We start from the raw sequence: 13,535 nt of genomic DNA, 5'->3' as shown, positions 1-13,535 counted from the left end.
CCCTAGTCTTAAGACATTCCTGTTCAACATGTACTTAGTTCTTTAAGCGCTCCTTATGCGTTATGGTTTGTATAATATTGTTTTATTTCCATTAGGCTGTTGATTAATTTGACATTATTGTTTATTATTGATATTCTCCTTAATGTAGTCTTACAATGTTATTGTTTTTATATTATTGATTGAATGGACATATTGTTTATTATTGCTTTTTTCCCTCATTTTCATTGCTTATTTTATTAGGCTATTGATTGAATTGACATTGTTGTTTATTATTGCTATTCTCCTTATTATAGTTTGACTAACATTCTAATCTGTTCCCTGTTGAATTTTAAATATTATATTGTTTTTGTGTGTGTCGCTTTGGACAATTTGGCGTCTGCCAAATCCCATAACCATAAATGAGCTTGTGTCTGAACGAAGCGAAGAACATGTGGAGATTCTGTTAATGTGCGTCGGTGTATAACATAATATAAACATAACGTCCACATTTTAGCATCATACCTGAATCACCTGAAGGGTCAGACCTCTGTTTGACAATGATCCGCATATACTGCGGAGGACATGTCTGAAAGCAGCTAATAAAAGAGGACCCTGCTGTGCGTAGCGTAGCGGAGAGGCGGACGTGAAAGAGGAAGGGAGAGTGGTGTGTCAGAGGTCGGAGACCTTCACGTGCGCTGAGCCCAACAAAAAAGGCTCACTGCCTCATCATGTGATCTCGTGTCTGACACAGCACTAGCACACAGACACACACACACACACACACACTCTGAATTTTTCTAGCTTTCATACACACTCACTCACACTCACATACACACACACACACACACACACACACACACACTCATACAAGCACCCAGTGGATGATAGACCATCTTCTGTTCTGAAGAAGCCTCTTCAGAAATACACCAAGCTGTGGTCCAGTACTCCAGTAGGCTGTGGTGGTGGTGTTGCAACAACTGATGATTTTATTGTGATCTCTTTGATGATGTGTAGTCTCTCTGTGTGAGTTCAAAGGAAAAGTTATCCCTGGTTGCTGTCAAATTCTCGGAAAGTGGAGTGTGCCTTTTGGGTACAGTTCTATGCAAACAAAGTATACACACACACACACACACACACACACACACACACACACACACACACACACACACACACACACACACACATTGTCACTTACCCTTAAGAACACACACACACACATTGTCACTCACCCTCTTACCCTAAACACACACACACACACACGCATATGAACATTGTCACTCACCCACTTAGCCTTAAACACACACACACACACACACACACACACACTCTCAGAGAGAGTTAGGGGGGGAGATGACCGATAAGCAGACCTTTGGGGAATGAAAAACATGCTGAGGACAGCAAGGTAAAGTCCTTGCTACATTAAGACTCTGACCCTTGGACTAATCACTAATGCAAAAAGCAGCCCAGGTCTCAACACACACCCTTATACACACTCACATTCACACTCAGAGAGAGAGAAGCGGACGTTAGAAGAAGCACTTCCTCTATGGTCAGGCCTTCCACCTTGCTGTTGCAATGCTGGAATATGTTTTGTCAGAGACGCAGGTGGACAGAGAACAGGAGAAAAGAGCAGCAGGCTGCTCCAACATGATAGAAAGCCTCAACACATCTCTATAGCCTCAAAACATCTCTATAGCCGCAAAACATCTCTATAGGCTAATAAGATCTCTATAGCCTCAAAACATCTCTATAGGCTCATAAGATCTATAGGCTCAAAACATCTCTATAGCTTCAAAACATCTCTATAGGCTCATAAGATCTCTATAGCCTCAACACATCTCTATAGCCTCAAAACATCTGTATAGCCTCAAAACATCTCTATAGGCTCATAAGATCTCTATAGCTTCAACACATCTGTATAGGCTCAAAACATCTGTATAGGCTCATAAGATCTCTATAGCTTCAAAACATCTCTATAGGCTCATAAGATCTCTATAGCCTCAACACATCTCTATAGGCTCATAAGATCTCTATAGTTTCAAAACATCTGTATAGCCTCAAAACATCTCTATAGGCTCATAAGATCTCTATAGTTTCAAAACATCTGTATAGCCTCAAAACATGGCAGTTGCCATTTGCAAGCGATGAGCCAGAATAGACAAGAAGTCTATTTTATGAGTGAAGGTGAAGGTGACGTTCGTTGCTTGAAAGTTAGCTCGAAAACTTTATCCAAGATGGCGGAGCTACCTCAGAAAATAGATAGATGGATTACTTATGGTGTTACAGCAGCTATTAATAATATAAACATATATCACACATACATACAAGTTAAAAAATAAATACAATTGGAAATAGTCTCTGTTGAAGAGGTTGTAAACTGTGCATTGTCTCTCAGCATAAGATTTTCATCTCACGGCACAAAGGGAAGGTATTGTAAATAGTTATGGCAGTGGGCAGGAATGATTTTCTATAACGGTCCTTGTTACAGCGAAGTTGAAGCAACCTCCAGCTGAAAACACTCTGTTGTCTGACCAATAGTTAGTTCAATGGATGTGAGGTGTTGTCCGTAATGTTAACGAGTTTTTGCAACATCCTTCTCTCACCTTCTCTCAACCCCTTCTCTAGGGGTTCAAGTGTACTCTTAACTTTCAATTAGAAGGCAGTATTTTTGTACTAACAAGTACCGGTAAGTTCAGGGTTTGTGGCCTTATATTTTGCAATACCTAGTGAGAAATATGAACTATTAAATCTAAAAAGTCAGGTTTTGTAACCAAAAATACATCTGAAGTCATGTACGAGCTATATGTCAGCCACATAGCAGGTAGAAATCGGTCATAATCACCCGCAAAGCACAGCCCTGTTTACAGCCCACTCAACTTGGAGTTGTCGCTGTCTTTTGTAGCTAATGTGACTGTAGTAGGGTTAGGAACTGGGCTGGCAAGCAATAGCTAGAAAAGCTGAGTCAATTCCTGGCTGCTCCCATGGTGTCCTTGAGAAAGGCGCCATGGCCAGGTTGTCGCGAATGCCTTTATGTAGACCGGGTTTTGGCTACCACTTGGATGAACCACTTGGATGAACTGCCTGTTAAGATCTGGCTAGGGACAACAGATGGAAACTAGCATTTGTAGCTAACTCTGGCTTATTTACAGCAAGTAACTTGTGTGTTGATTAATGAGCATTGTCCCTATCAAATAAAATAAACAAACAAACTTTACCCCGAGTTGCTCTGGGCAGCAGCAGGCCAGGGTCCTTGGGCAAGACACTGAACCCCAATCTGCTCCCAATGTGTTGGTTTGCGCCTTGCATGGCAGCCTCCGTCTTCGGTTGTGAATGTATGAGTGAGTGAATAAGTGAATGTGAGGTATTACTCTGTAAAGCACCTTCAGTGCTCTGAGGACTACGTGAAAAGCACTATATGAATGCAGTACATAAATAAAAGTCCTTAAAATATAATTAAAAAAAACATGCCCCAGTAAATATCAACACTAATGCCTAAGCATAATAGAAGTTTCTGTTGAGAAATATGAATGCAGTCCATTTACCATTGTTTTGGAAACCCTGATCCCTGGCCACTAGACCACACCCCTACCCACCTCTATAATCATCTCTGCTTCTCCGAGACCAGTGCAGGCTTTCTGAAGGCAGTGGGAGCCATATTTGTTATTCTTGCAGATAGCTTGAGACACTTGATCTCTCCTTACCCCCATCACAGGACTGGGATCCGTTTCAGGAGAGATCACAGCCATCCTGCTATTGACCGAGAGGGGCATGATGGGGTCCTGTGGAGCATGATGGGAGGCTTTTGGACCTGTGGGTCATGATGGGGGTGCCTGTGGAGGTGTGGGGCATGATTGGGGCTTGTGGAGCTGTGATGGTTCTGGACTGGTCAACCCTTCCCTGACTGGGAATGTACACTGCAAGCGAGACTCTAGCAAGGTGTTTGGAGTTTTAAGCCCCCAATGTTGTCTTCCAGGCAGCGCTGCATGGAAGACGCTAGGGTTAGGCAAGGGTTAGGGTTCAGGTTAAGGATAGGTGCCTTGAAGTCGACGGTCGCAGCGCTGCCTTGAAGTCGTCAGTGGGGGCTTTAAACACCAATTAGCCCCTAGCAAGAGCGAAACATAAATGAATCAATTAACACTGTGTCTGTCTCTGCCCCTGATGTGACACAACAGTGTGTTTATCCATGAGTTTTTGCAATGAGTACGCTTAACATGCGCTCTGAAAATACAAGTGAAGCATAAACATACGCTTTGCTCTACTTTTAACAGCTGTAATACACGCATAAAGGGCTGCGAGTGTAAACTGATGCACTGATTCAAGTGGAATTCCATCGCCAACAAAAGACGGGCGTCAGACGGACGACTGAAAAACGTTTCAAAAACGGCTCCAGTGTAAATTCCCAGTAAGATTGGCAGAGTCTCTGCGACTGTACATCCTTGTCTCCTCCACATCAAGCTCAGGGTGGTCCTGGCAGACACTACATGCCTTATTATTGGAAGAGATCCTTCAGACACCTTATCCTCCCCTACACATTTCACTGGACAGGGATCTGTTACAGACGAGATCACAATCATCCTGCTATTGACAGAAGGAGAAGTGATGGAGACCCGTGGAGCAGTGACATTTCTGCGTTGGTCAAACTCAGGGTGGTCTGACTCCTGTTTTCTCAGAAGCAGGCAAACACATACCCACTAACATGGATAAGGTTGCACAATCTTTCAGACACCCCTTTTCTCTTACTAACCTGGCTTAGCCAGGCTTGTTTCACTTTGTGAAGAGAGTCTGGCTGCTCCCAATTGGGAAATGTAGACTTAGCGTTAACTTTGAAATCATTGGTCATCTTCCTGGTATTGAAGAAGAAAAGAAAAGACATAAAAGGATGTCAGGATGAGTAGGTCCTGCCTCGCCTGCCACATGCCTCATGTATCATCAGTGGCATGTACACACACAAATCAGGCTGAGTAATTTTCTACGCGTGAAACATTACTTATGAAAAGATGAAAAGATGCTTCCTAGAGGAAATTTGTTTACCTCCGTGCACTTCGGCCTACCTCTGTCACTGCGCTGGGACCTGGTTTGGAAGAGATCACGAAAAGAAAAAAGATTAGACGGACGCTAAAGACATGATAAGCTATGGAGGAACAGCAAAAACGTGGCCCCCAAGGTTAAAAACGCGTTCAAGGCTTGGTGTGACTCACAGTGGAGAGGTTATCTAAGTGTGTTAGTCAGGTTTATTTCAACATGAAGGTGCAGATTAGAACAGTGCATACTGTGGTTTATTTCAACATGAAGGTGCAGATTAGAACAGTGCATACTGTTTATGGGTTTATGCACTTAAAGAGCGACTGATTGTGGCCCAGAAGAGATAACGTGGGAGGCTCAGAGGTGTGTGTGTGTGTGTGTGCATGCTCACTATCTCGGTATTCTCATTCCAGAAGCATGTTGATGAGTATTGTATTTTCTGCATCGGTCAGCTAAGTCCAATAATTCTTTGGTCTATGTGTTTTGTAACTGAGTGACACTGTTCTTGAGGTACAAGTTCCTGTAGATGTTGTCAGCAGGTATTTCTCTCATCTCTCCCTTTATCCCTGCTGTTATCTGTCAGCTGTTGTTTCCTCCCCTCTGTCACTCTTCCTCTTCCTCTCTCTGCCACTCTTCTCTTCCTCTCTCTGCCACTCTTCTCTTCCTCTATCACTCTTCTCTTCCTCTATCTGCCACTCTTCTCTTCCTCTTCCTCTCTCTGTCACTCGGTTGCTCAATGAAGCTATATTAGCATGGATATTAGCATGGAAAATAGGTTCTTTTTTAATTGGGCTTATTCATTTGGCTGACGCTTTTTTCCAAAGTGACTTAAATATGTCAATTATTACAAGGGCCAGCTTTCCCTGAGCAACTTTATGATGAGTGCTTGGGTTAGGGGCACAAAGGCCACATCGGCACAACAGCCACGAATGGAACTAACAACTTTTTGTGGCTACTGCCAGCCCAGCTCCTTAGCCATTACACAACCTCTCTTACCCTCTCTTTCCCTCTTGTTCCCACTCTCCTTCTCTCTCCCTCTCTTTCCCTATCATCCCCACTCTCCTTCTCTCTCCCTCTCTTTCTCACTCTCTCCTAACTTGCCCTTTTACATTGTATAAACTGTATGTTGAAAAACCCCCTGTAGTTTCTTTCTTTCTTTCTTTCTTTCTTTCTTTCTTTCTTTCTCTCCCTCTCTCCCCTCTCACTCTCCCTACCTCCCTTTCTCTCTCTCTCTCACCCCCCCTCTCTCTGTCTGTCTCAGCTGTTTCCTCCTGAAAACACCCTACTGGAGGCCTGTAGTCAGCAGCTCTGTTCCCCTGAATCGCAGACTTCTTCAAAATACAGACAGGTCACACCACATACACACACACACACACACACACACACACACACACACACACACACCCACATGAGACCCCGTTTTCCTTTTTTTATTTATCTGTGAGGGTTGGATGTTTTTTCAGGAGCATGAGACACAGATGGCAAGAGAGAGAAATAGAGAGAGAGAGAGAAAGAGAGAGATGGTGTGTGTGTGTATCTGTGAGAGAGAGAAATGAGAGATAGATAGAGAGAGTGTGTGTGTGTGTGTGTATGAGTGAGAGAGAGAGATAGTGTGTGTGTGTATCTGTGAGAGAGAGAATGAGAGATAGAGTGTGTGTGTGTATGAGTGAGTGAGAGAGAGAGGGTGTGTGTGTGTGTGTGTATATGAGAGAGAGAGAGAGAGAGAGAGAGAGAGAATGTGTGTGTGAGTGTGTATGAGAGAGAGAGTGTGTGTGAATGTGTGTGAGTGTGTGTATGAGAGAGAGAGAGAGAGTGTGTGTGTGTGTATGAGTGAGCGAGAGAGAGAGGGTGTGTGTGTGTGTGTGAGAGAGAGAGAGAGAGAGAGAGAGAGAGAGAGAGAGAGAGAGAGAGAGTAGTGAGAGAGTGAGTGTGTATGAATGTGTGTGAGTGTGTATGAGAGAGAGAGTGAGTGTGAGTGTGTGTATGAGCGAGAGAGTGTGTGTGAATGTGTGTTTTGATAAGAGAGAAGTGGGCATCCAGACCTGAACAGTGGGCGTCCAAACCTGCTGGGATTAACTTAGTGTTTTTCCTCAGGGTACTGATCCTAAAGATGACAGCATCTGCAAGAGCTTGGTGTGTGTGTCTGTCTGTCTATGTGTGTGTGTGTGTGTGTGTGTGTGTGGGGCAGGGGCCTCCAGCTGGATGGCATTATATTGTAAGGGGGAGCAGAATACCTCTGGAAGGCCTCCACCAGCTCAGCTTGGGGCCCCTGCCTGTCTGCTGCCTGCGCTAGTCTGTGATGGGGAACACAAAGGAACCATGGCAGAGCCCTGGTGGAATAGCTCACTTAAGTGTGTCTATGTACGCAGTGTGTGTGTGTGTGTGTGTATGAGCCTGTTTGTGTGTTTGTGTTTGCGTGTGTGTGTATAGATGTGGCCATTTGTGTGTGTGTGTGTGTGTGTGTGTGTGTGCATGTATCCCCTTCCCTCGGTCAAGCTTATGTAAAGGGGACGGCCGTACAGGTGTGTGACTGTGTGTGTGATCTTGATCCTGTTGTGTGTGTGTGTTTGTGTGTGTGTGTGTGTGTGTGTCCCTCTCTCCCTCAGGTTTACTGAGTTTTGTGAACTGTGCGTATGTGAAATGGGGAACACGCGTTCAGGACTTCTTCACCTACGCCAAGGTCATTGCCCTCATCGCAGTCATCATCACTGGACTGGTCAAGATCTTCCAAGGTATGCTGTACACTTCCTCTGCTCCATCTCCCTCTCTACCTCTTCCCCCTTTCTCTGTCTCTCCCTCACATTATCTGTCTCTCCATCATTCCATCATTCTATCCCCTGTTTTTCTATCCTTCTGTCATGACTGCTGCAATCATAGCATGTTTACGATTCTATTCTATTTAATTGCAGGCTACTCTTCCCCTCTCTATCTCTACCTCTCTCTTCCACTCCTTCTCGCTATCTTTTCTTCACATTATCTCTGTGTGTCTTGATGGTAATTTTGATACCATAGATTTAAGAGACCAAGTCAGACCAATAGCATGAAAAATCAGGAACAGAGTTTATTTACAATGACTCACATCAAGGGAGAGACAGCATGACTTCACCTAAAGTAGTAAAATAGTTAGGGTTTAAGTATCCTTCCAGGCTGACGGGAGATGGCATTGGTCATCCCATGTCACATGGACTACACTGAATCAGACCCTGATTAGTAGCAACCTGGCAATCCGGAGCAGATAGCTACTGACGCAGCCATGCAGAACAGTAAAACACTGCAAAGTCATAATATTCCCACTTATCGCTAAATAAAGTCACACACAGATATACACAGGGACAGTACAGATATCATACAGTCGAACAGAATCATACTTTTAGTATCAAAGTGACCCACTAATGAGAAATGCAGAACATTAAACCACATATTGGAATATTGGATATAATGTTCTATTCCACTTTCTCTCAGTCTCTATCAATCTCCTGCTCTCTATCTTGCTCAACACTGTCATGGCATGTTTATGATTCTATTGGTTACACTGATGGAACAATGCTCCCTTTGGATCGCAATTATAAAGTATCAGTAGTATTATGAAGTACTATCTTCCATTCTTAATTTCCAAATTAACATGCGCATGTGTGTGTTTGCGTATCTACATATGTGTGTGTGTGTTTGCGTATCTACGTGTGTGTGTGTGTGTCTCAGGCAGAGATGGGAAGTAACGAAGTACAAATACTTCGTTACTGTACTAAAGTAGATTTTTCAGATATTTTTACTTTACTTTACTATTTATTTTTGAGACGACTTTTTACTTTTACTCCTTATATTTTAACACGAATATCGGCCGTGGCCCACTGGTTTGGGCAGCCGTGGCCCACTGGTTAGCACTCTGGACTCGTAACCGGAGGGTTGCCAGTTCGAGCCCCGACCAGTGGGCCGCGGCTGAAGTGCCCTTGAGCAAGGCACCTAACCCTCACTGCTCCCCGAGCGCTGCCGTTGTAGCAGGCAGCTCACTGCGCCGGGATTAGTGTGTGCTTCACCTCACTGTGTGTTCACTGTGTGCTGTTTGTGTTTCACTAATTCACCGATTGGGTTAAATGCAGAGACCAAATTTCCCTCACGGGATCAAAAAAGTATATATACTTATACTTACTATACTTTCTACTCCTTTAATTTTAGCCTATACCGTTATTATTTTTTGCGTCATCAATAGCGGATCGGAATATAGGCTACGTTGCACTTGACGCACCACTACAAGATTACTCGATTTGGGCGGCATTCATTCGCGGCAAATCATTGCAGCTTGATGGCAGTAACGTTAACGTTAGCACATAGTAGTATGTCTCAGTTAAATTTAGTCAATAGCCTAATGCCCTCATCTCCTCGTTTTTGGTGCTTCCCTAACTTCTAGCTGCAGTGTAGCCTATATCCTTAGCCATAAGTAGGCTAGATGCAGCCTTGGGTCTTGAACAGGGATGTAGGCTAGTGGAGGCCACTAAACACAGTTTACCCACCACTGAAATTTCAGAAATAGTTTCTCCACCTCTCAAAAGAGTTTATTCACCAATTACAACTGTTAGCATTTAAAAATCACACTGTATTATCCACAATAACAATATGTACACTGATGGTAATTTTGATACCATAGATTTAATAGAGACCCAGTCAGACCAATAGTATGAAAAATCAGGAACAGAGTTTATTTACAATGATGCACATCAAGGGAGAGACAGCATGACTTCACCTAAAGATCGATCAGCTGCTCTAACTAGACAAGGAAATAGTTAGGGTTTAAGTATCCTTCCAGGCTGACGGGAGATGGCGTTGGTCATCCCATCTCACGTGGACTACAGTACACTGAATCAGACTCTGATTAGTGGCAACCTGGCAATCCGGAGCAGATAGCTACTGACGCAGCCATGCAGAACAGTGAAATACTTCAAAGTCATAATATTCCTGCTTATCTCTAAACACAGTAACACAAAGATATACACAGGGACAGTACAGATATCATGCAGTCATTACCTAGAATCATACTGTTAGTATCAAAGTGACCCAATAATGAGAAATGCAGAACATTAAACCACATATTGGAATATTGGACATAATGTTCTATTCCACTTTCTCTCAGTCCCCCTTTTCAGCCTTTATGGCTGGAACATTTCATCAAATAGTGCCACTGGGAAAATTTACAAAATATAAATGATTATACACTTGTTTCATTAAAGTTAGTCAGATCCAAATAAGCAGGTACATGACTAGATACATGATTTAACTGATTTCTTCATAAGTCATGAAAAATAGCTACACATGATTGGTGTACGATAAAAACCACAGTAAATCAAAAAGAATATATTTGGTCAATCCCCTTAACTATTCAGAAACTTAAGAGGCATCAGGACCTAAATAACATATGTATAAAAATAATAAGTTCTGAATCCAATACTCTCAACACTCATCAACACTTGATGAACCACTTAATGCCACTTGTATTGTTATACAATCATGCCCATCATGACCACATTCTACCGAGGCACCATTGAGAGCATCCTCTCCAGCTGTATCGCTGTGTGGGGCGGAAGCTGCACTGAATACAACAGGAAAGCCCTGCAGCGCATAGTGAACACAGCTGGAAGGATTATTGGTGCTTCACTCCCCTCCCTGAAGGACATTTACACCACCCACCTCACCCGCAAGGCGACCAAAAATGTGAGTGATGCAAGTCACCCCGCTCACAATCTGTTTGATCTACTGCCCTCTGGGAAGAGGTACAGAAGCCTGCGCCTCCGCACTACCAGACTCACCAACAGCTTCATACACCAAGCTGTAAGGATGCTGAACTCTCTCCCTCCTCTCCCCCCCCCACCCTCAGCTACATAACATCCTGGACATTGGACCCACAATGGCCGCCTGCACTACTCCACTTGCACACTTGTACACTTTACAACTTGGTGTTGTTGTCCTGAAAACACAACACTTCTGCTGCTCTTACATAACTTGCACCACTATGCCACTTTCTTCTTACTTAGGTCAAACAGAACTACCCAAGCCTTTTATTGGCCTGACTTTGCACTAGTATTTTATTGACTGTCTATGCACAATTTCAACCAAATTTTGCTGCTCTTATTTTTTCATTATTATATGTGCCCTCTTATTTACTTATTTACTTACTTTTTTGTTTACTTGAATGTTATGTTTGTCTGTGGACTTAAATTGGTAAAATATGTCTTGTCTTCACCGTGGGATAGTGAGAAATGTAATTTCGATCTCTTTGTATGTCTGGAACATGTGAAGAAATTGACAATAAAGCTGACTTTGACTTTAAACATTTGACAATAACCGCACCATCATCAAACATGTTCTGAATGCCTTTTCTAAAAATCTGATACCTTACTGTGATCACAGAATTCATAGTTTAACCACCTCTTATTTTACCACTACATTCCTGGTCTTGAAATATTCACAGGAATACATAGGAATTAAATATTCATGTTGTTTTATCCAATATTAGTTGTGCAGATGTATAGTCCATCTTATACACACAAATGAAGCCAACAAAGAAAATGCAAAAATAGAGCTTTTTGTGTAATTTTTCCATTTTGTGTAGTCATTCTATATCAGAACCTAACACAAAATCCAAATAATCTACCTCAAGAAACCTCAGAAATGCAGACTTTTATTGTCAGTATGCATTTAGGGTAACCAAAAGTCCTATGAGGAGTTTCCAAGGCATGCTCATGCGTTTTGTAATACCTTGGCAAATAATGGTCTAAAATACAGATTTTTCATTTTATATTGATCTACTTTTGCACACAGCTTCGCAAGACCTGGTGCTAGGGCTCAATTGTGTTTCTAAAATCATAGGCTGAAATGTAGTCAGTTCAGAGATGCTTGTTATCTCGCAGAAAGAAAAAAACAATATTCTAGGCTCTGTAACTCTGTGCCAGTGCTTCCTAAGAAACTATAGGATTTTATCTTTCCAAAGATGTCCAGCATTTGATGGTAGGCCAAAAAAACACACTGCCCTCTGAAGTAGGCAGTGCAATGTTGGGGGAGAATCAATAAATGGCCAAACACGTTATGGGAAGATTTAAAAAGAGAGACTGGCACTCTTGCACTCTGGTAACATTTGTGTGGTCCAGGTGCTGTTGCATAAAAAATGGTTGTCATTCACAAGACTACTTTTACTTTTATTTTACTTTACTTTTATTCTCTGGTCTCAGGTCACACTCAGAACTTTGATGACATGTTTGACGGCTCGTCCCAGGACCCAGGGGCCATTGCTCTGGCACTCTACTCCGCCCTGTTCTCCTACTCCGGCTGGGACACACTCAACTTCGTCACCGAGGAGATCAAGAACCCCGAGAGGTCAGGAGTCTGTCTCACCGGACGAGAACATACAGCATTTAACAACAAACATTCAACAAAATCTCTCATTGTCTCATTATTGTCTGTCTGTCTGTTTGTCGTGTATATATCTGTCTGTCTGTCTGTCGTGTATATATCTGTCTTGTCTGTCTGTCTATTGTATATATCCGTCTGTCTGTCATATATATTTATTTATTTATTTATATCTGTCTGTCTGTCGTGTGTATATATATATCTATCTGTCTGTCTGTCTATTGTATATATCTGTCTGTCTATTGTATATGTCTGTCTGTCTATATCAGTCTGTCCATTTATCGGTCAATCACAGAAAAGACCACTGGACAAAGTTACAGTTTTTCTCAGTCGCTTTGGTGCTTTTCTCAGATCAGAATGAAAATTATCATAACTATTTGTTCAACCTCCACAACATTTAGTCATTTGTGCACATCATAGTAGCAATTTCTCCTTCCTCTGAACAAATTGCAAGTGCTTTTGAACATGTATCAGTTGCTTTGTCATGTCAGTCAAAATGAACTATACTTATGGATGCTGAATAGTCGTTCCCAATAAAACTAATAGTCTTCATTTCATGGCTTGAGTCATTACATACAAAATTGGTGAACTAGTTATCAAATTCTGTCACAATGCTGTAGAATTGCAAAGAGCATATACAGTAAAACTGTGAAACATACATATTCAGTGTCTTGTACTCACTTACTCCCCTAACTACAGCAATTTGTAACTTTACTGTAGTTTTCAAATGGCTGTACAAAGACTGTATAGTGCTGTCTTGAGCATTTTCAGGTAGTGTCACCGAGTTCTGACCTTTTTTTGCATGGGAAAACACTGAGAGCATAAACTGTTGTAATGAAAACATGACAAAGCCATTTGACTATCTTGTTCATAAACGATGGTGTCAAGACTTCTCATTTTGACGACACTGGCAGTTTCATTGACATAAATACTTGCTTTTGAGGAATGGACTATCCATTTTGAGCAAGTGTCGGGCTTTTGCAGGTTATCCACTAGGTTTTGCAGTTTGCACTAATTGTTTTGAGAAATGCACTGAAACTGCTGTGCAAATGTTAATAGTGATGTGAGAAAAGCACCAAAGCGACTGAGAAAAACTGTAACAATATATGTTGAATAGTATATAGCAGGGCTATTCAAAT

At 42.2% G+C, this 13,535-nt stretch overlaps 2 protein-coding genes across 4 annotated transcripts in view; one reads left to right on the top strand and one right to left on the bottom strand.

Moving 5' to 3' along the window:
- LOC125289319 (macrophage mannose receptor 1-like) overlaps nt 1–13,535 on the bottom strand; it is a 578,909-nt gene that overhangs the window by 468,386 nt on the left and 96,988 nt on the right. The gene's annotated exons all lie outside the window — the stretch shown is intronic.
- The window catches only part of LOC125289843 (Y+L amino acid transporter 2-like), a 54,305-nt gene that overhangs the window by 31,206 nt on the left and 9,564 nt on the right, over nt 1–13,535 (top strand). For all 3 annotated transcript variants that reach the window (XM_048236923.1, XM_048236922.1, XM_048236924.1), the window contains exons 3-4: nt 7,608–7,733; nt 12,219–12,363. In XM_048236923.1, coding sequence (XP_048092880.1) covers nt 7,608–7,733; nt 12,219–12,363 — 271 coding nt within the window. The remainder of the gene's footprint in view (nt 1–7,607; nt 7,734–12,218; nt 12,364–13,535) is intronic.

This window comes from Alosa alosa, chromosome 24 (genome assembly GCF_017589495.1).
Source record: "Alosa alosa isolate M-15738 ecotype Scorff River chromosome 24, AALO_Geno_1.1, whole genome shotgun sequence".
Classification (NCBI taxonomy): Eukaryota; Metazoa; Chordata; class Actinopteri; order Clupeiformes; family Clupeidae; genus Alosa; species Alosa alosa.
Note: the sequence above shows the minus strand (reverse complement) of the source record. Positions and strands in the feature narration are given on the sequence as shown.